Below are 22,819 nucleotides of genomic sequence, written 5' to 3' on the forward strand. Positions count from 1 at the left end.
TGCCCTGTTAGCCTCACAGGAGCACAAGCTTACTGCCAAGCTGATAGCAGTCTGTGGTTATACAACATACAATCTCCTCACCGGAGGTGCCGGTATTCTAGGGGCTTATTTCAGCCGGGTCCCTGAACACACTTATGCATAACCACACTGGCGCAAAGCACATATGACTTGATACTAGCTCATGGCCGTGCGGCCATGCGAGCCTTAAATAGTTGCAGCATGTTTAGGACCTTACAAAGAAGGACCAATGGAGTGCTGCAGCACCTGAGCATGTGACCCTGGATCTCCACTGAGAGATCTCGCCCTGGGCATGCTCAGAGTGCAAAGCAGGATTTAGTCCTAGCAGCTACAAGGACCTTAGCTGCAGTATCTGATCATGTGACCCTCGATCTCCACTGAGAGATCTTACTCAGGGCATGCTCAGAATGTGAAAAGCAGGACTTAGCCCCAGAAGCGTCCGCTCGCTGCTGCCCAGCACTGACTTCAATGGGAGAAGCAGGAAACGCAGCAGTAACTCTTAGCACAGAGTCAGACTGAGCGAGACACTGGGATCGACGTCTCCGCTGAGCAGGCTCCACTGCGGCAGGAGAAGAATGGGAGACCGCAGCGGAGATGGCCCGAGATTCCCCCTGTGCAGAGGCAGGAACTCGACCCCTAACACTTATCTTATGAAAGAAATCTGATTCCTTCTCTGCCAAATTTGATCAGTAACAATGAAATTCTCAATTGTTAAGTAAAATCTGTACTCAGTAAAGACAGAGATAGGTGATGACAGTTGCCATTGAGCCAATTCTTTGTAGATGGGAGGAGGGAGGAGTTAGAGGCAGAGCTCTTTTTGTCCTCCCCCGCTAGTCTACATAGAATCTTACCAGTAGAGGCTGCCATCTCTGTCTGAGTAATGGGAAAGTGTCTTCCCTAAATACAGATTTAACTCAGAATTGAGAATTTTGATAAAGACTGATCAATTTTGATAGAGAGAGAAGCAAATTTCTCTGATAAGATATATTATAAAGTTGTGGATTTTCATGTGTACTTTTGATGTATGAAATAAAAATTAAATGATGGCTACTCCTTAACCCCCAGAGCTTTTTTCAGTTTTGCGTTTTCGTTTTTCACTCCCCTCCTTCCCAGAGCCATAACATTTTTATTTTTCCATCACTATGGCCATGTGAGGGTTTATTTTTGCAGGACAATTTGTACTTTTGAACAACACCATTGCTTTTACCATGTTGTGTACTAGAAAATGGTAAAAAAATTCCAAGTGCATTGAAATTGCAAAAAAGGGCAATCCCACACATGTCTTTTGTTTGGCTTTTTTGCTAGGCTCACTAAGTGCTAAAACTGACCTGCAATTATGATTCTCCAGGTCATTACAATTTCATATACACCAAACATGTCTAGGTTCTTTTTTATCTAAGTGGTGAAAAAAAAATCCAAACTATGCTTAACCAAAAATATTGTGCAATTTTCCGTTACTTGAAGTGTCTCCATTTTTCATGGTGTCGGGTTCGGTGAGGGCTTTATTTTGCATGCTGAGCTGATGTTTTTAATTATACCATTTTGATGCAGATAAAATCTTTTGATCGCCCGTTATTACATTTTAATGCAATGTCGTGGGACCAAACACTGCAATTCTGTCATTTTAACTTTTTTTTCTTACTACGCCATTTAGCTATAAGGTTAATCCTTTTATTATTGATAGATCGGGCAATTTAGAACGTGGCAAAACCATATATGTATAGGTTTGATTTTTTTTACTGTTTTATTTTGAATGTGGCAAAAGGGGGGTAATTTAAACTTTTAAAAATATTTTTTATTTTTTTCATATTTTAAAAAATATTTTTTTAATTTTGGCATGCTTCAATAGCATCCATGGGAGGCTAGAAGCTGCCATAACTTGATCACCTCTGCCACATAGAGGCGATGCTCAGATCACCTCTATGTAGTAGTATTACTGCATTGCTATGAGTGCCCACCACTGGGTGGCGTTCATAGCAATCTGGCATCAACAACCAAAGAGGTCTCAAGGAGACCTCTGGTTGTCATGTCGATGCATCGATGACCCCTGATCATGAGATGGGGGTCACCGGTGCTCGCATTTCTGGCTGGATGGCAGGAAGTGCTTGTTAAATGCCGCTGTCAGGCATTTAACAAGCTAATAGGCACGGGTGAATCACGATTCCACCCATGCCTATTGCCGGCACATGTAAGCTGTTCAAAACAGCTGACATGTCCCGGCTTTGATGTGGGCCAGAGTCTGCATTAAAGCGGGGGCTCTGCCATCAGATGTACTGTTCTGTCCGATGGCAGAAAGGGGTTAAGTCATATGTTAAAGCTCACTAAATGGTGAAAAATTGACTTCTTTCAAATAATTTAAACTGCAGAACCAGATTTTTCATCCTTGAGAAGACTTATTTTGCATATATATAAATATATTATTATGATAAATATATACATGCATACATACTGTTAAATAAATTCACAGAATTTTTAAAAAGATCATTCTATTTATCAAACTAAAAAGTTGAGAAAAGAATAATGTAAAAAAATATAAAAATTATGTCAATGGTCTGTTACGTACTGAAATGTGAGAAAAAATTTAATATTTAGTTTATTGCCTACAAGTACATAAGCCATCCATGTCTATTACTGTATAACATCTTCCTGTTCAACCAGTTTGTTTTACCATCAGTAGGCGGAACCATTCTTCAGCTCTTGATGTTACTGCCAGCCAGTTGCTATTTAGCAGACTAAGTTTATCATCCACAAGATTTCCTTTTTCTCCTAGTACGGCTTTGAGGGAATCTCCTAAATCCTGGATATTCTTCAGTTGTTGCTGCCGCTTCTCCATCTCTTTCTGTGTTGTCTGTCAGAGAATAGACAAGGTCACAACATTCTTTCTATTGAATAGAAATAGATAAGCTGCACCTCTTCCTGTGCTTATCGATATTTGTACATGTTTTGTTCACCATTATTAATCATTTTCTAATAAGATTGTCATTGCACAGCACTTACTGTCCTTATCAACTAGGTGTCTATTAATCATGTTTCTTTAATTTAATCTGTCTGTCTTTCTCCATTAATATTTGCAATAGTCTTGTGTTAGAACATTTATGTAGAGTACTCTTATACAAGACTAAAATGACAAAATATCAGGTCTTATCACCCACCCTTCATTTTATTTCAACATCCCTTTTCTCCTGAGATAGATTTATAATATATTTTATTTTGTGCTGTGAGGAATAATATCTGCTCAATGATAGCATTCAAGTTGTTAGCTTTCTTCTCCATTTTATAGGTGTATATTCGAGCAAAGTGTGTCCATTTCTTTACAATAAGCTCTTAAACCTAGGGTAACAGTGGGATGCAGAATAATGCTTCTGAATATAAGTTATATATCTATATTTGCTGAAGGTGCAATCACAGTTTATTAATAAAGGAGTATAAAGCTACTTTCACACATCAGGTTTTTGCCGTCAGGCAAAATCCGGCGAGTTTTGAAAAAAACGGATCCTTTTTTTCCCGACGGATCCGTTTTTTTCACATAGAGTTGTATTAGCGCCGGATGGCGCCTGATGGCCACACGTTTCATCCGTTTTTTGCCAGATCCATCTAAAATTCATAGGAACGTTTTTTTCTGTCCGGCGAAAAAACACCAAGCGGCTGTTCCAGTGATAAACGGATGAAAATGACATGTGAAATGATGAATCCAGTTTTTAGGTGTCGAGTTCCCGCCACTGCACAGAGGGAATCTCAAGCCACCTCCGCTGCGGTCTCCCATTCTTCTTCAGCTGCAGTGGAGCCTGCTCAGTGGAGACGTCGGTCCCAGCATCGGGCTCAGTCAGATACTGTGAGCTGGGTTACTGCTGATCTTCCAAGCTCAGCCATTGTAACCAGCATTGTTCAGCATCGAGCAGACACTCCTGGGACAAAGTTCTGCTTTTCCTACACTGAGCATGCCCAAGGGATAACCTCTCATTGGAGGTCAGGGTTCACATGCTCAGGTCCTGAAGCAGTTCCTATTGGACCACTAGGAAGGTCCTGGAGAGCTTTCTCTATAAAAGGTTCACATGGCCGCATGGCCATGCGCTAGTATCAACTTATGTTCTTGTGTATGAGCTTAGCTACTTTGTGGTCTGTGTCAGCATGTGATCAGGGTCAGCTGTATAGCCACTAGAATTCCGGCACCTCTGGAGAGGAGTTTGGGTTTGTGAATTTAGGGCTGGCATATAGCCACTAGAATTCCGGCACCTCCGGAGAGAAGTTGTTTGTGTGCTGTTGCTGACTGTATGACCACTGTATGCTACCTGCTCCGTTAGTGAGCTGTGATCCTCTGTGAGGTTAACAGAGCACAGCGTTACCTTTAATCCCGGCGACTCTGTGAAGCAACAGAGTTCGCTCCTATACAGACCGGGTGACGGAACCCGTGTCTATTCAGGCATAGTACCGCCATATAGTGCCTCCATTTACTAGCAGCAGGTTCCACTCCTGCACGGTGGACCCCGGGCTGCGAAACCACCTATACTATCTCCATATTTACTTGATGCGTTCCGCCAGTCCTAACACCGGTTTTCCATGCATTCTCCATTCTATCATGCAAAATTCTCTCTCTCCTTTTTCCCGGAACATGAAGTACAAACTATATCCCCGGGTTCGTTAAAAAAACCAAAATGATCCAGCACAAAAACGGATTAGTTGCATCAGTTTTTCACAATTTGCAACGGATCCGTTTTTTTTAAAATTAGCCGGATCCTGCCTGATGGCAAAAACCAGATGTGTGAAAGTAGCCTAAGCCCTATTAGCAGCATTACTATACAGAGTCCAGAGTTTTTTGTAACTTCAAGGCCCTGATGCCTGAAAAGTTTCAAAAGCCTGAGAAGTTTCAAAATGTAACTATTCTTTATATGAGACCAACATTATTTAAATGGGTTGTCCAGTGAAAACCAATAATTCTGTGGTCACTTTGCATGACTGCAGATGTAAGGATCCCCCCCCAGTGCATGCACTATGTGCTTAAGGGATTTGCTGGTTTCAGACCCAGGACCGGAGGGTCTGTATGAGTTATACATACCCGTGGCCAGTGGGCATCGCTTCACTGTCCATACGTTTGCATGGAGTGATGCCGCATGCTCTAGTCAGACACGTCCACTGGCAGTCTGCGTCACTGGTTGGGGTGAGGCCTCAGCATCATACAAGTGTATGGAGCGAGGCCATATCCACTGGCCAAGAGTATGTATAACTCATACATACCCTTCAATCCCTGGTCTGAAACAGGCAAATCTCTGCAGTGCACAGTGCGTGCCTGGGAGGATTTATAAGTTTGCAGTCACACAGAGTAGTTGCAGACTGTGTGTAGCAGAAATGCTCACTTGCCATGAGCGCCGACCACTGGACAGTGCTCATAGCAATCCGGCAACGACAACAACAGGGGTCTCCTTCAGACCCTGGGTTGTCATGCCAACCCATTGGCGACCCACAGTCATGGGACAGGAGCGCTGATGGGTGGGATTAGTAATGCGCTTCCAGCAGCGATTGACAGCAGCATTTAGCAGGTTAACAGCAGCAGGTGGATCACGATTCCATGCTCAGCTGATAGGGTCACATGTCAGCTGTTCAAAATAGCTGACATGTGTCAGGAAAGATGTGGCTCACCACCGGAGCCCACATATAAGTACATCTACGGCGCAGGTTGTGAAGGGGTTAAGACCCATGATAGTTGTGGACAGTATTGCAGGTATTGAGGACTGGAAATTTAAGTTATGTTCCAAGATATATAGCATTAAGAGATAACAGAAGTGCTTATAAGGGTGCATGGAAAATACAAATATGCTGTACAAAGCTATCTCAGTTCTAAACATAGTTCCATGACATATGCTGTACAATGCATGTCGTTGTGAAGTTACATAGACATGCACTGTAACTTTGTCAAAATAAGCAAAAATGAAAGAAAATTGTAACATTAGAAGGTATCATTTTTCTAGATAAAGTAATCATCTGTTCTGACATAACACACTGATTTCAAGCAGGTAAGACTTCCATTGAAAATAAATTAAACCATTTCTAGTAAAATCAAGTGCCACTATTGTTTACTTTGATTGATATATTGGCATTCATATTCATATATTGAAATTGAAAGAATATGCAATTGGTTCCTTCATATGTTACATTTATCCTCTACAGTAGTAGACAAGATCCTGGTATTAATCAAAGATTTAGGAAGGCTGATGTTTTAAACAGACTTCTAAGCAGGGCAAATAAGCAAGTGAAAATTTGAAAAACTATTGGACAGCAATGGGGTGTCACCTAATAGGATTGATTTAAATGTCAAAAACTAACAATTAGAATCTGCTGAACTTTGCTGTATTTTAAGATACAAAGATTTCTTACTGCCCTTTGATTTTTTTAAGAATTTTTTAAAAGTAATCTTTATTATTTTGAAAATGATTGTCTATCTTTTGGTGCTTTTGTTTCTAATTATAAACATTAAACTTTTAAAAATAGTTTACATCCATAAATATTTATCATGAATTAATAAAGTATTAACGTTATAGCAAATACTGTAATCCAGTTTTTATAAATCCCCTATTGATCTGTATCATTGTATTACCAGTTGGCATTTATATCAGACTCACCTTGCTCCAAGCAATCTCTTCCTCTAAATTGGTAGGCATACCCTCATCAGACGATCTCTTTGTTACTTCAGTGTCTATCATAGCCAGCCATTCAGTCAAGGTACTCATCTCTTTTCTTAGCTTTCTTGACAGTTTCAAGCATTTTTCTAGAACCTGCTTTCCCTCAGTTACCTTATTAAAATAAAAATCGCAGAAATGGCATGTAAATTGCAAAGAATAATGCTTACTACATATACACTTGCGCACACCACAATGACTTAAAGTGTCGTTATGTCTTGCTGACAATGATCAATAATAATAGACTGTCAAAATAATTAGACTAACAGAAAAAAATAAAAATGATCTTGACATATTAATAATTACATAGGTTGAAAAAACAACAAATGTCTTCCAATTATCAGCTCTCAGCCATCTATCAATGTGGTCAAGAAGGAGCGAAATACAAGTTCATGGAGATGAAGAACCTTACTGAAACCCATACATATGAACTTTCAGCTTTGCTGGGGGCTTACATGGTTTCTTTAGGAGTAGCTGAGTAAGCAACTGCCAAACACTTCAGCAGTTTATGCAGAAGAAGAACATAGAAATAAGGGATTTGTATTCAAACTTTCCAAACATTATCTTCCCAACATCATCTGTCTGTGAAAGAGTTGAAATGCCCCTGTACACATTAGAAGGTTGAGCGGTACTTCTAAAATTGGTAGATTTTGTTGGCTATAATTTGCATGGGGCCTTCATCATCAATGCATACTTTTAAGCTTACTTAGATAGCACCATCATATTCCACAGCCCCTTACTGACATCAACATTGTTTTCCCCATTGGGGCTCACCATCTAAATTCTCTATCAGTAGGTCTTTGGAGTGTGGGAGAAAAGCAGATGAAACCCACGCAAACACAGGGAAGACATACAAACTCTTTGTAGATGTTCTCTTTGATGGGTTTAAAACCAAGAACCTAGTGCTGCAAAGTGACAGTGCTAACCACTGAGCCACTGTGCTGTCCATAAACAGATCAACAGCATAAACTCGGTATAACTCCACCACTGTAGGTGGCAACAAGTCGGGAACCGGATTCAGGAAATGGAGAGTGACAATAAGAATCCATAAGACCCATGATAATCTGTGAATTGGCTTGTAGAGATATACCAATGTATAATCCTTCATTGGGAGCTTATGTGTGCAATTAAACCAAGCCACAAAATGTTTTACTAGCTTTGGCTAGCCAGTAGTAAGTCAGAACTGTCATGCACTGCAGGAGGGTGAAGCTTATGTTAGAAATTTCTGCACGTCTGTGTAGCATTTTTATGAATTTGAAAAACTGTCAATGAAAACTTGTAGCCAAAAGACGCTATAATAAATGCTCAATTGTGTTATCTCTGCTTTGAACAATTCAAAACTTCCAACATATAAAATAATTAACAAATTATCCATTTAGCAAATGAAAATAAAATGCAAGCCATGCGTATAATTTAGCCAGCAATGTTAAAAGAAGGAGGACTAATTGAAAATAATGGGTTATTATACTCTTTACATTTGCATTGCATATTATGTGTCTGTAACAAATGCTGTTTTCTAAACTCTCTCCAGAGGGAGTGGTGTTTTATTCAAGGCAATTATAAAGTCGAAGTTCTAAGTTCAAAATATGCAAGATTTGTGTATCATTAATTTATTTCTACAATTAGACTGGATTCTGCTTTTGCATTTTGCGAAGATAAACATTGCACTTTAATTCCCACAAAACTAAAATAGATTCTGCATCTCACCATTAAGTCTTGGTGTAGAAGAATTGAAAGGCTGCCATCTACAGCACAGATATTTTTGGAACAGTTACAGCTTGATATCATTCTTGCTTTTGTACTGTGAGCCGTCTTATTTTATACTGGTTAATAGTAATAATACAGGGAAAAAAACTAAATTATATGGAAGATAAAGGGTGGCCTTTATTCTTTTCATCAGTTTCCTGATGCTCTAGGTGAGTTGCATACACACAAAATGTATGCAGCTAACACAATGCCTAGAAATCAAAGTCAACTTAATCCATGTATTGATTCTTCCAGCTAGGGTCAATGAATGCTGCTAATGGATTTCCTATATGTACTTTGTGTCTTGAATTGCTCTGCACAATAATGGTCATATAGTAAATAGTGATGAGCGAATATACTCGTTACTAGAGTTTTCGGGAGCACGCTTGGGTTTTCCGCTGAGTATTTTTTAAGTGCTCGGAGATTTCGTTTTTTTCACCGCAGCTGGATGATTTACAGCTATTAGCCTGCTTGATTACATGTGGGGATTCCCTAGCAACCAGGCAACCCCCACATCTACTTATGCTGGCTAATAGCTGTAAATCATTCAGCTGAGGCGATGAAAACTAAATCTCCGAGCACTAAAAAATACTTGGAGGACACCCGAGCGTGCTCGGGAAATCTCGAGTAACGAGTATATTCGCTCATCACTAATAGTAAATCTACATAAATGCTTGATACTATATAGTACAATTTGCATATATTCTTGGCTTATAAATGATAAAAAACAGACTACAGTCTGTAGCAGAGGGGCAAAATCTGATTTCCAAACTTTTCAGTCAGGCACACAATATCTACATTATGTGTTATTATCAGATAAAAACATGGCAACTTGGGAATGAAGTGGGTGTACAAAGATTGTGCAAGATACACTATGACATAATATTTGGTAAAGCATTAATCTCAATTTCCTTTCTTTTTTTTCGGACACCTGTTTTTACTGGGTTTGTTTTAGAGCTCATTCGCAAATAATTTTTCTTTCACCTGATACTTTCTACAGATTTTTGAATTGTAGGAACTACTGTTCTATTCTTCTCTTTAGAATGTCTAGCTACAAAAAGACTTAGTCTGGCTTTATCTTTTGTATGACATTTAAAAAAAAAAGTAAGTCAGCCGCATTACATTGTAAAGTTTGAAAGGCATTGGAACTTTTTTTTGTAGGAAGTGTCTTCGTAATGACATACTCATTTTATTTATGGTTCATTTATAGATAAAGTCCCCGGAAGAAGCTAGGGCGAAACGCGCGTCGGGGCGCTCGTGGGAGCTGGATATCTGTGCACAGTCTGGTAATATTATATTACGTTTTTCCATTCCTCTGCCTTCTAGTCGCTACATTAGCAGCATTTATGGTGTGGGTGCAGCTGTCTGCGTATTTGGCACGGGTATAAGGGTAATACAGAGGCATTGAGTGGTATGAATAGCCCCCTCGTATATACTAATATTTTCCCGTTCCTTAGTTGATTCCTTCATGTCAGCGATTCACTAGTTCATACCGAAGTTGCTTGGCTATATGGTTAGTAAGACTTACCACAGTAGATGAGTACCTGTTGATACTTACCATTATATATATGTACCTATAGTGCCGGGTATTTCTCCTCCCACTGGACACTTTGTTAAATGTATCACAAAAAAGCCTTGTTATATGTTTGTTTTTATTGATGTTTAATAAAAGTATTGTGTTTTATCATGATGGATCTCTTCTTGCGGTTAATTTAATGTTAGTCCGCCATTGATGGTCATTTATCATCAATTGGAATAAGAATTTCTAGACTTTTGGGATAATTCACACAGTAAACTCCAGTACAAACCTATGGCATGCCTCTATTCACACTTCACATTAGTGCCATAGCTCCAGCTCATAATACATCTATGACTGTCATTCTATATCAATTTCCAGGAGTATACTGTTACAAATCCATCAGCTCAAAGTAGGCTTCCACAGTAGGGCTACATTCACACATTCGTGTGACACATCCTAGTGATGTCTATTTTTTGCTAGTGTACAGCACACAAACCCATAGTGTTCAATTGTTCTATACACATATGTTATTAACATGGATCCAGGTGTCCAGTGTGTGAAATTCAGAGCATGTCTGTTAGGAGTCGAGTTCCCACCGCTGCACAGGGGGAATCTCGAACCATGTCTGCTGCGATCTCCCATTCTGTATCAGCTGCAGTGGAGCCTGCTTAGTGAAGATGTCATTCCAGCGTCTCGCTCAGCCTGATACTGTGCAAAGGGTTACTGTTGCCTTTCCAGGCTCGGCTATTGTACCCTGCACTGGTCTGCGGCGAGCAGGTTTTTCTGGGACTAAGTCCTGTTTTGCACACACTGAGCATGCGCACGGGAGGACCTCTCATTGGAGGTCGGGGGTCACATGCTCAGGTCCTGTAGTAGCTCCCATTGGTCCTCCAGGAAGGTCCTGTTGAGCTGCAACTATAAAACATTTGTATTGTTGCACGGCCATGCGCTATTGACAATTTATGTATTAGCTCAGCACCAGTGTGGTCATGTTTGTATGCGGTCAGGGTTTGGCTGAAATGAGCCCCTAAAATGCTGGCACCTCCGGCGAGGAGTTTTGTATGTGTGGATTCAGGGCTGGCATATAGCCATTAGAATTCCGGCTCCACCGGAGAGGAGCTGTGTGTTTTCTATTGACTGTGTGACCACTATCGGCTCTACTAATTGCTAATGGACTCTGTGAAGTAACAATTCATTTATACCGCCAAATTGTACCACCTTTACTAGCAGCAGGCTCTTTCCTGCACAGTGGACCCCTGGTTGCGAACGCACTTACTACTTCTGATATATATATTCAGTGCGTTCAGCCAACCCTAACAATGTCCATCATCATTCATTTTCTAAATCAGACTTGAACATTAAAGTCTATGCGGAACTGCATAAAATGAATGAAAAATGGAAGACATCCATGTTTCATGCAATTTTTACTAATCTAATGTTAAAAATCAATGCATAAATAAAAGTTCAGACAGACTATCTGGTTCTTTATTTAAAAACAGATAAGAAGAAAATAGATACAACTAGAATACAAAACAGAGGCAATGTTTATGAAACAAAAATGGTCTGCCGATGAAAAATTAATCATAAATGTGTAATTGTAACCTATGACCTGATACTATCCACTCTACTTAGCAGGGTCCAATGACTCCCGAGTTTTCACTTTTTATCCCTACACAAGAACCTAGTATTCTCTACAGAGGCCCCTGGATTGCATCTGTGGTGTAACTGCTGACCGGTGATGCTCAGAGAAACATCTAACAAACTATAACAATTTCAGAGAAACAGGCACAAGTACAAAATTAGGCTCAAATACCTATACAGGAGAAGGCAATTAAAGTTCAGGAGGTCAATTAGAGGCAGTACACTTATGAGGTATCATGCAGTCTATCATGCATTAATGACAGACCAAGGATGGAACACAGAACTATAGTCCCAATAGCATACCAGAGTAGCACTCAAAAGCATATACAAAAGATGGCACAGGTGAGAGCGATGTTGCATTTATAAAAGCAACAGGAGCAGGCAGGACCAGTTTTAGACAAAGTGGGGCTCTGAATGCTAACTTATTGCACCATCAAACAAAAATATTTAGGTTTCAATTTCATGAGCTGAGTTCAGACCTTTAAAGGTCCATGATCGACAATATTTAAGTCATTCTACTTTTGTTTACCATCCTCTTTACACAGGCTTGTGAAAAATGATGGGCATGAACAATCAATAGCAGATCAAACTGTCATCATACAGTATTATATCATTAGTAGCACATCTGCAGTTTGCGTTGGGCGATAAGCTGCTGAGAACAATCATATCTGTTCCAGCATAAATTATCACCCAATGAATGTATGTTCATTGATGCTGATGTTAATTGATTGCTGAAATGTTTACACCCATGAACTCTCGTTTGAGCTGCTAGTTGTCATGCTGCTGCAGTGCAGTGTAACGCAACCTCCACCAGAGGGAGCTTGAGAGGGAAGTGAGACTGCGTACACAGAGAAAATCCACAGAGCAGCCGCACAAGTGCCACCAAGTGGCGAGAAAGTGGTCAGGCAAGCCAAGTCAGAAATCGTTCAGATGCAAAGTACAAAAGGAGTAAGAAGTATATATGGTCAGGAGCAAGCCAGGGGGTTCAGCAACGGTCGAAAGTGGATAAGGCAAATACAGAAAGCAGAAACAAGTTCAAATACAGACCGAGTCAGAAAACCAGATAATGTAACCGAGAAACAAAGAAGCTCTGGGAAAAGGGCAGACAGAGGAAGGCAACAGACATGGGGCAAGTCAGGGATCACAGCAGGACAAATCAAGGGTTACCAGAGTCAGGTACACAAGCCGAAGGCAGAACTATAGCTGACACTGCCAGCAAGATTTATCAGAGCTAAATAGCAAACCTGAACCCAGAATGAGGCAGAGCAAAGTTAACCCTTGACATGATCCGCCCGGAGAAAGGGCAGACAGGAAAAAACCCTGGAATGGATTAAGACACCAGTATTAATAAATAACATAAACTTTATTAAGAATCATTAAAAATAATTAAAAAAGTACATAAACAACTAACCAATAGCTGCACCAATAACCAGCTATGGTCAAAATATCAATTCACCATGAGCAAACATTTGATTGCAAGGGTACAAGATACAATATGGATAAATGATGTAGATCAATGTAAAGTCAAGAAGTGTCACCATATAGTGTAGTCTATAGGAGTAACTAGCATAGATAATGCACTATATATAAGTCTGCAAGGACAGGGTCCTCTCCCTTCTGTACCAGTCTGTCATTGTAAATTTGTTTAATGTAAATGTTATCTATAACCCTGTATGTAACCCCTTTCCTCTTGTAGAGCACCATGGAATTAATGGTGCTAAATAAATAAATAATAATAATATATGAGGCAAATTCATCATCAAAAATTACAGTAAGAAACATCAAGCCAAAGGCGTACAAAAAAATAGTAAGTAATATTACCAAAGCTGGGAGTATGGTGCTAGGGACCCCTTTGCGCGTTACTGTGACAGTGCCTTCATTCGGCACTGTTGCCAAAATATGCATAGGGGTATATGTTTTACATATGAGCTCCATATTTTTCTCTATGGCCAGACTTAAAGTTGTTTCACATACGCTGAGCTACAGGTGAAATCACGGATGACACCTGAAAAAAGTCTGAATCTAGCCCAAGACTTAAGCACGAGATTCTGGATGCTAAGTCACTAGCCATTTCTGCTTCTTTAATATGTAATGCATCAAACGTCTGAGTGAGTTTTGCTGCTATTCATTATATTCTAAAAATTAAACAAGATGTCTTACTTCAATTGGCATTAGATAAAAAAAGCTGAAGCAATTTAGAAGCTTAATTAAGAATTACTCCCTAGTCATCTTTTTAAATTAGCGTATAGTCTCCAACCTGGAAGGTTTCTCAATTTATAGCACAATACTCCTGTATCAGGGCACATAGCATGAAAAAGACCTTTGTTGGTTGCAGATAAAAATGACTTAACACTAATACTAAATTCACGGGGAGTCCTGCAGTCGGCAATGAAACAGATTAAAATAATGTATGCTGTGACATTTCTGAATCTTATGTGCAATAGACTGAGGACAGTGTAGGTAGAAGTGGTAATGGACAAACACCCTGCTGGCAAGCCTGAAGCAATATTTTAATCAGATACGCCTTCTGGAATTTTAACAATCTGCATTACTTCTGTTAGGAAGTATCCATAGTTGAAAAGTGTAACCTGTTTACATTTTTATTTTTGTGTACAAGCCTGACATTTGATCGTAGCTAGGGTTGAGCGAAACGGGTCGTTCATTTTCAAAAGTCGCCGACTTTTGGCAAAGTCGGGTTTCATGAAACCCGATCCGACCCCTGTGCGGGGTCGGCCATGCGGTACGCGACTTTTGCGCCAAAGTCGCGTTTCAATGACGCGAAAAGCGCCATTTCTCAGCCAATGAAGGTAAACGCAGAGTGTGGGCAGCGTGATGACATAGGTCCTGGTCCCCACCATCTTAGAGAAGGGCATTGCAGTGATTGGCTTGCTGTCTGCGGCGTCACAGGGGCTATAAAGGGGAGTTCCCGCCGACCGCCATGTTACTGCTGCTGATCTGAGCTTAGGGAGAGGTTGCTGCCGCTTCGTCAGAAGCAGGGATAGCGTTAGGCAGGGTCCATTAACCACCAAACCGCTTGTGCTGTAGCGATTTCCACTGCCCAACACCACCTTCGGTGTGCAGGGACAGTGGAAGCTACATTTTTTTTTTCCCCCTCAGCGCTGTAGCTCATTGGGCTGCCCTAGAAGGCTCCCTGATAGCTGCATTGCTGTGTGTACGCCGCTGTGCAAACCAACTGCTTTTTTCAAAGCACAAATCCTCTTGTTCCTTCCTTTCTGCACAGCTATCTTTTTGGTTTGTACACACTTTTTATTTAATTTGTGCATCAGTCCACTCCTTATTGCTGCCTGCCATACCTGGCTGAGATTACTGCAGGGAGATAGTAATTGAAGGACACTCCCTGTTTTTTTTTTTTTTTGTGGGAGATTAAGATTGACATTTCTGCTAGAGTGCCATCCCTGTCTGTGTCATCTCTCACTCAGTGGGCCATAGAAAGCCTATTTATTTTTTTGCTTGATTTGGGTTATAAAATCTACCTGAAAAAATCACTACATCAATCAGTGGGAGAAAAATATTGGCCTCAGGGCTTGTGTGCCACTCTTGACTCCTGTGTGCATCATCATTCACTCAGTGGGCCATAGAAAGCCTATTTATTTTTTTGCTTGATTTTGGTTCTAAAATCTACCTGAAAAAATCACTACATCAATCAGTGGGAGAAAAATATTGGCCTCAGGGCTTGTGTGCCACTCCTGACTCCTGTGTGAATCATCACTCACTCAGTGGGCCATAGAAAGCCCATTTTTTTTTTTTTTGCTTTATTTGGGTTCTAAATTCTACCTGAAAAAATCAATAAATCAATCAGTGGGAGATTAATATTGGCCTTTGGGCTTGTGTGCCAGTCCTAAGCGTGCCATCTCTCTCTGTCTCTCAGATAGTGGACCATAGAAAGCCTATTTATTATTTTTTTTATTGGGTTTATAAATTTTCCCTGCAACAAAAAAAAAAATGTGGGAGATAAATATTGGCCTCTGGGCTTGTGTGCCACTCCTGACTCCTGTGTGCGTCATCTCTCACTCAGTGGGCCATAGAAAGCCTTTTTTTGTTTTATTTGTTTTCTAAATTCTCCCTGAAAAAATCATTTTATTTTCTTTGGTTTCTAAATTCTTCCTGAAAAAATCATTTTATTCTATTTTTTTTTTCCTAAAGTCTCCCTGAAAAAACAAAAAAACAAAAACAAATCAGTGGGAGATTAATATTGCCCTTTCTGCTGACTCCTGGGTGTGCCATCTCTCTCTCTCTCCAATTGTGGGCCATAGAAAGCCTATTATTTTTTTAGCTTGATTTGGGTTCCAAAATCTACCTGAAAAAATCACTACATCAATCAGTGGGAGATAAATATTGGCCTCTGGGCTTGTGTGCCACTCCTGACTCCTGTGTGCGTCATCTCTCACTCAGTGGGCCATAGAAAGCCTTTTTTTGTTTTATTTGTTTTCTAAATTCTCCCTGAAAAAATCATTTTATTTTATTTGGTTTCTAAATTCTTCCTGAAAAAATCATTTTATTCTATTTTTTTTTTCCTAAAGTCTCCCTGAAAAAAACAAAACAAAAAACAAATCAGTGGGAGATTAATATTGCCCTTTCTGCTTGTGTGCCAGTCTTGACTCCTGGGTGTGCCATCTCTCTCTCTCTCTCCAATTGTGGGCCATAGAAAGCCTATTATTTTTTTTAGCTTGATTTGGGTTCCAAAATCTACCTGAAAAAATCACTACATCAATCAGTGGGAGATAAATATTGGCCTCTGGGCTTGTGTGCCACTCCTGACTCCTGTGTGCGTCATCTCTCACTCAGTGGGCCATAGAAAGCCTTTTTTTGTTTTATTTGTTTTCTAAATTCTCCCTGAAAAAATCATTTTATTTTCTTTGGTTTCTAAATTCTTCTTGAAAAAATCATTTTATTCTATTTTTTTTTTCCTAAAGTCTCCCTGAAAAAAAAAAAAAAAAAAAACAAATCAGTGGGAGATTAATATTGCCCTTTCTGCTTGTGTGCCAGTCTTGACTCCTGGGTGTGCCATCTCTCTCTCTCTCTCCAATTGTGGGCCATAGAAAGCCTATTATTTTTTTAGCTTGATTTGGGTTCCAAAATCTACCTGAAAAAATCACTACATCAATCAGTGGGAGATAAATATTGGCCTCTGGGCTTGTGTGCCACTCCTGACTCCTGTGTGCGTCATCTCTCACTCAGTGGGCCATAGAAAGCCTTTTTTTGTTTTATTTGTTTTCTAAATTCTCCCTGAAAAAATCATTTTATTTTATTTGGTTTCTAAATTCTTCCTGAAAAAATCATTTTATTCTTTTTTTTTTTTCCTAAAGTCTCCCTGAAAAAAAAAAACAAGCAAATCAGTGGGAGATTAATATTGCCCTTTCTGCTTGTGTGCCAGTCTTGACTCCTGGGTGTGCCATCTCTCTCTCTCTCTCCAATTGTGGGCCATAGAAAGCCTATTATTTTTTTTAGCTTGATTTGGGTTCCAAAATCTACCTGAAAAAATCACTACATCAATCAGTGGGAGATAAATATTGGCCTCTGGGCTTGTGTGCCACTCCTGACTCCTGTGTGCGTCATCTCTCACTCAGTGGGCCATAGAAAGCCTTTTTTTGTTTTATTTGTTTTCTAAATTCTCCCTGAAAAAATCATTTTATTTTCTTTGGTTTCTAAATTCTTCCTGAAAAAATCATTTTATTCAATTTTTTTTTCCTAAAGTCTCCCTGAAAAAAAAAACAAAAAAAACAAATCAGTGGGAGATTAATATTGCCCTTTCTGCTTGTGTGCCAGTCTTGACTCCTGGGTGTGCCATCTCTCTCTCTCTCTCCAATTGTGGGCCATAGAAAGCCTATTATTTTTTTAGCTTGATTTGGGTTTCAAAATCTACCTGAAAAAATCACTACATCAATCAGTGGGAGATAAATATTGGCCTCTGGGCTTGTGTGCCACTCCTGACTCCTGTGTGCGTCATCTCTCACTCAGTGGGCCATAGAAAGCCTTTTTTTGTTTTATTTGTTTTCTAAATTCTCCCTGAAAAAATCATTTTATTTTATTTGGTTTCTAAATTCTTCCTGAAAAAATCATTTTATTCTATTTTTTTTTTCCTAAAGTCTCCCTGAAAAAAAAAAAAAAAAACAAATCAGTGGGAGATTAATATTGCCCTTTTTGCTTGTGTGCCAGTCTTGACTCCTGGGTGTGCCATCTCTCTCTCTCTCTCTCCAATTGTGGGCCATAGAAAGCCTATTATTTTTTTTATCTTGATTTGGGTTCCAAAATCTACCTGAAAAAATCACTACATCAATCAGTGGGAGATAAATATTGGCCTCTGGGCTTGTGTGCCACTCCTGACTCCTGTGTGCGTCATTTCTCACTCAGTGGGCCATAGAAAGCCTTTTTTTGTTTTATTTGTTTTCTAAATTCTCCCTGAAAAAATCATTTTATTTTCTTTGGTTTCTAAATTCTTCCTGAAAAAATCATTTTATTCTATTTTTTTTTTCCTAAAGTCTCCCTGAAAAAAAAAAAAAAAAAACAAATCAGTGGGAGATTAATATTGCCCTTTCTGCTTGTGTGCCAGTCTTGACTCCTGGGTGTGCCATCTCTCTCTCTCTCTCCAATTGTGGGCCATAGAAAGCCTATTATTTTTTTAGCTTGATTTGGGTTCCAAAATCTACCTGAAAAAATCACTACATCAATCAGTGGGAGATAAATATTGGCCTCTGGGCCTGTGTGCCACTCCTGACTCCTGTGTGCGTCATCTCTCACTCAGTGGGCCATAGAAAGCCTTTTTTTGTTTTATTTGTTTTCTAAATTCTCCCTGAAAAAATCATTTTATTTTATTTGGTTTCTAAATTCTTCCTGAAAAAATCATTTTATTCTATTTTTTTTTTCCTAAAGTCTCCCTGAAAAAAAAAAAAAAAAACAACAAATCAGTGGGAGATTAATATTGCCCTTTCTGCTTGTGTGCCAGTCTTGACTCCTGGGTGTGCCATCTCTCTCTCTCCAATTGTGGGCCATAGAAAGCCTATTATTTTTTTAGCTTGATTTGGGTTCCAAAATCTACCTGAAAAAATCACTACATCAATCAGTGGGAAATAAATATTGGCCTCTGGGCTTGTGTGCCACTCCTGACTCCTGTGTGCGTCATCTCTCACTCAGTGGGCCATAGAAAGCCTTTTTTTGTTTTATTTGTTTTCTAAATTCTCCCTGAAAAAATCATTTTATTTTCTTTGGTTTCTAAATTCTTCCTGAAAAAATCATTTTATTCTATTTTTTTTTCCTAAAGTCTCCCTGAAAAAAAACAAAAAAAAACAAATCAGTGGGAGATTAATATTGCCCTTTCTGCTTGTGTGCCAGTCTTGACTCCTGGGTGTGCCATCTCTCTCTCTCTCTCCAATTGTGGGCCATAGAAAGCCTATTATTTTTTTAGCTTGATTTGGGTTCCAAAATCTACCTGAAAAAATCACTACATCAATCAGTGGGAGATAAATATTGGCCTCTGGGCTTGTGTGCCACTCCTGACTCCTGTGTGCGTCATCTCTCACTCAGTGGGCCATAGAAAGCCTTTTTTTGTTTTATTTGTTTTCTAAATTCTCCCTGAAAAAATCATTTTATTTTATTTGGTTTCTAAATTCTTCCTGAAAAAATCATTTTATTCTTTTTTTTTTTTTCCTAAAGTCTCCCTGAAAAAAACAAAAAAAAACAAATCAGTGGGAGATTAATATTGCCCTTTCTGCTTGTGTGCCAGTCTTGACCCCTGGGTGTGCCATCTCTCTCTCTCTCTCCAATTGTGGGCCATAGAAAGCCTATTATTTTTTTTACCTTGATTTGGGTTCCAAAATCTACCTGAAAAAATCACTACATCAATCAGTGGGAGATAAATATTGGCCTCTGGGCTTGTGTGCCACTCCTGACTCCTGTGTGCGTCATCTCTCACTCAGTGGGCCATAGAAAGCCTTTTTTTGTTTTATTTGTTTTCTAAATTCTCTTGTCCTCTTCAGCAAAAACAACAACAGAGAAGAATGCAGCAGGCGACACAACGGGTTACTCCATGGAGCTCTTTTCACATACCGTCCCTGGCTTAGAAAGTGAAGCAGTTAACAGTCCATGCCCATTACAAGTTGAATCTGACATGGAGTGCACTGATGCACAGCCACAGCCAGACTACTATGCTGGTCCTTTGACTCAGACCACAACATTGCCCTCGCAGGGTGCTGATCAAGAATCAGACCCTGATGAGACTATGTTGCCCCATCACGAACGCTATACCACCGACCGACACGGTGACACAGACGAAGTTGCACACGAGCTACAAGAAGAGGTAATAGATGACCCAGTTCTTGACCCCGATTGGCAGCCATTGGGGGAACAGGGTGCAGGCGGCAGCAGTTCTGAAGCGGAGGAGGAGGGGCCGCAGCAGGCATCAACATCGCAACAGGTTCCATCTGCCGGGCCCGTATCTTGCCCAAAACGCGTGGCAAAGTCAAAACCTGTTGGAGGACAGCGTGGCCATCCGGTTAAAGCTCAGTCTGCAATGCCTGAAAAGGTATCCGATGCTAGAAAGAGTGCAGTCTGGCATTTTTTTAAACAACATCCAATTGATCAGCGCAAAGTCATCTGTCAAAAATGTTCAACTACCTTAAGCAGAGGACAGAATCTGAAAAGTCTCAATACAAGTTGCATGCATAGACATTTAACCACCATGCATTTGCAAGCCTGGACTAACTACCAAACGTCCCTTAAGGTTGTAGCACCCTCGGCCAATGAAGCTAGTCAGCAACGCAACATCCCTTCCGGCAGTGTAGGGCCACCATTTTCCGCACCACCTGCAGTATCTGTGCAGGTTTCTTTGCCAGGCCAGAGCATTCAGGGTCAGGGAATCACCAGTTTCGTAGTAGGAAACACTGCATCTAGGGCACCGGTGGCAACAATACCATCTCCCACCGTCTCTCAGTCTGCCATGTCCACCGGCACCCTCGCTAGTTCCACGATCTCCAGCTCTCCAGTCCAGCTCACCCTACATGAGACTATGGTTAGAAAAAGGAAGTACTTAGCCTCGCATCCGCATACACAGGGTTTGAACGCACACATAGCTAGACTAATCTCGTTAGAGATGATGCCCTACCGGTTAGTTGAAAGCGAAGCTTTCAAAGCCCTGATGGACTACGCTGTACCACGCTACGAGCTACCCAGTCGACACTTTTTTTCCAGAAAAGCCATCCCAGCCCTCCACCAGCATGTTAAAGAGCGCATCGTCCATGCACTCAGGCAATCTGTGAGCACAAAGGTGCACCTGACAACAGATGCATGGACCAGTAGGCATGGCCAGGGACGTTACGTGTCCATCACGGCACACTGGGTAAATGTGGTGGATGCAGGGTCCACAGGGGACAGCAAGTTTGGGACAGTTCTGCCTAGCCCACGGTCTAGGAAACAATTGGCTGTAGCTGTTCGCACCCCCTCCTCCTCCTCTTCGTCCTCCTGCAGAAGCGAGAGCTCGTCCACAGACCGCAGTCGCACAACCACTCCATCCGCAGCTGCCACTGTTGCACACCAGGTCTCCCATTATGGGGCAGCTACTGGCAAACGTCAGCAGGCTGTATTGGCTATGAAGTGTTTGGGCGACAACAGACACACCGCGGAAGTTCTGTCCGAGTTCTTGCAGAAAGAAACGCAGTCGTGGCTGGGCACTGTAGATCTTGAGGCAGGCAAGGTAGTGAGTGATAACGGAAGGAATTTCATGGCTGCCATCTCCCTTTCCCAACTGAAACACATTCCTTGCCTGGCTCACACCTTAAACCTGGTGGTGCAGTGCTTCCTGAAAAGTTATCCGGGGTTATCCGACCTGCTCCTCAAAGTGCGTGGACTTTGCTCACATATCCGCCGTTCGCCCGTACACTCCAGCCGTATGCAGACCTATCAGCGTTCTTTGAACCTTCCCCAGCATCGCCTAATCATAGACGTTGCAACAAGGTGGAACTCAACACTGCACATGCTTCAGAGACTGTGTGAACAGAGGCGGGCTGTTATGTTTTTGTGGGAGGATACACATACACGGGCAGGCAGTAGGATGGCAGACATGGAGTTGTCAGGTGTGCAGTGGTCGAAGATTCAAGACATGTGTCAAGTCCTTCAGTGTTTTGAGGAATGCACACGGCTGGTTAGTGCAGACAACGCCATAATAAGCATGAGCATCCCCCTAATGCGTCTGCTGATGCAAAGTTTGACGCACATAAAGGATCAGGCGTCTGCAGCTGAGGAAGAGGAAAGCCTTGATGACAGTCAGCCATTGTCTGGCCAGGGCAGTGTACAGGACGAGGTAGCGGGCGAAGAGGAGGAGGAGGACGAGGAGGATGATGGGGATGATTATATTTTTAATGAGGAAGCTTTTCCGGGGCCACTGGAAATTGGTGGCGCGGCAAGGCCGGGTTCTGGTTTTTTGAGGGACACAAGTGACGTGGATTTGCCTGAAACTGCCCCTCAACCAAGCACAACCGCAGATTTGAGAACTGGAACTTTGGCCCACATGGCGGATTATGCCTTACATATCCTCAAAAGGGACACACGCATAACTAAAATGATGAATGATGACGATTACTGGTTGGCCTGCCTCCTTGATCCTCGCTATAAAGGCAAATAGCAAAATATAATGCCACATGAGAACTTGGAACTAATATTAGCAACCAAACAATCAACTCTTGTTGACCGTTTGCTTCTGGCATTCCCTGCACACAGCGCCCGTGATCGTTCTCACACGAGCTGCAGGGGCCAGCAGACCAGAGGAGTTAGAGGGGCAGAAATCAGAAGTGGCGTTGGCCAGAGGGGTTTTCTGACCAGGTTGTGGAGTGATTTTGCTATGACCGCAGACAGGACAGGTACTGCAGCATCAATTCAAAGTGACAGGAGACAACATTTGTCCAGTATGGTTACAAACTATTTTTCATCCCTTATCGATGTTCTCCCTCAACCGTCATTCCCATTTGATTACTGGGCATCAAAATTAGACACCTGGCCAGAATTGGCAGAATATGCATTGCAGGAGCTTGCTTGCCCGGCAGCTAGTGTCCTATCAGAAAGAGTATTCAGTGCTGCAGGTTCAATACTAACAGAAAAAAGGACTCGTCTGGCTACCCAAAATGTAGATGATCTAACCTTCATTAAAATGAACCACAACTGGATTTCGAAATCTTTTGCCCCACCTTGCCCGGCTGACACCTAGCTTTCCTATGAA

General features: G+C 41.0%; 1 protein-coding gene across 1 annotated transcript in view; it reads right to left on the reverse strand.

Annotated features, from left to right (window-relative positions):
• DMD (dystrophin) overlaps positions 1–22,819 on the reverse strand; it is a 4,179,683-nt gene that overhangs the window by 2,363,547 nt on the left and 1,793,317 nt on the right. Inside the window, exons 34-35 of the mRNA XM_069757653.1 lie at positions 6,633–6,803; positions 2,687–2,866 (exon numbers count right to left, since the gene is read on the reverse strand). Of these exons, the coding sequence (XP_069613754.1) occupies positions 2,687–2,866; positions 6,633–6,803 (351 nt within the window). The remainder of the gene's footprint in view (positions 1–2,686; positions 2,867–6,632; positions 6,804–22,819) is intronic.

This window comes from Ranitomeya imitator, chromosome 3 (assembly GCF_032444005.1).
Source record: "Ranitomeya imitator isolate aRanImi1 chromosome 3, aRanImi1.pri, whole genome shotgun sequence".
NCBI lineage: Eukaryota > Metazoa > Chordata > Amphibia > Anura > Dendrobatidae > Ranitomeya > Ranitomeya imitator.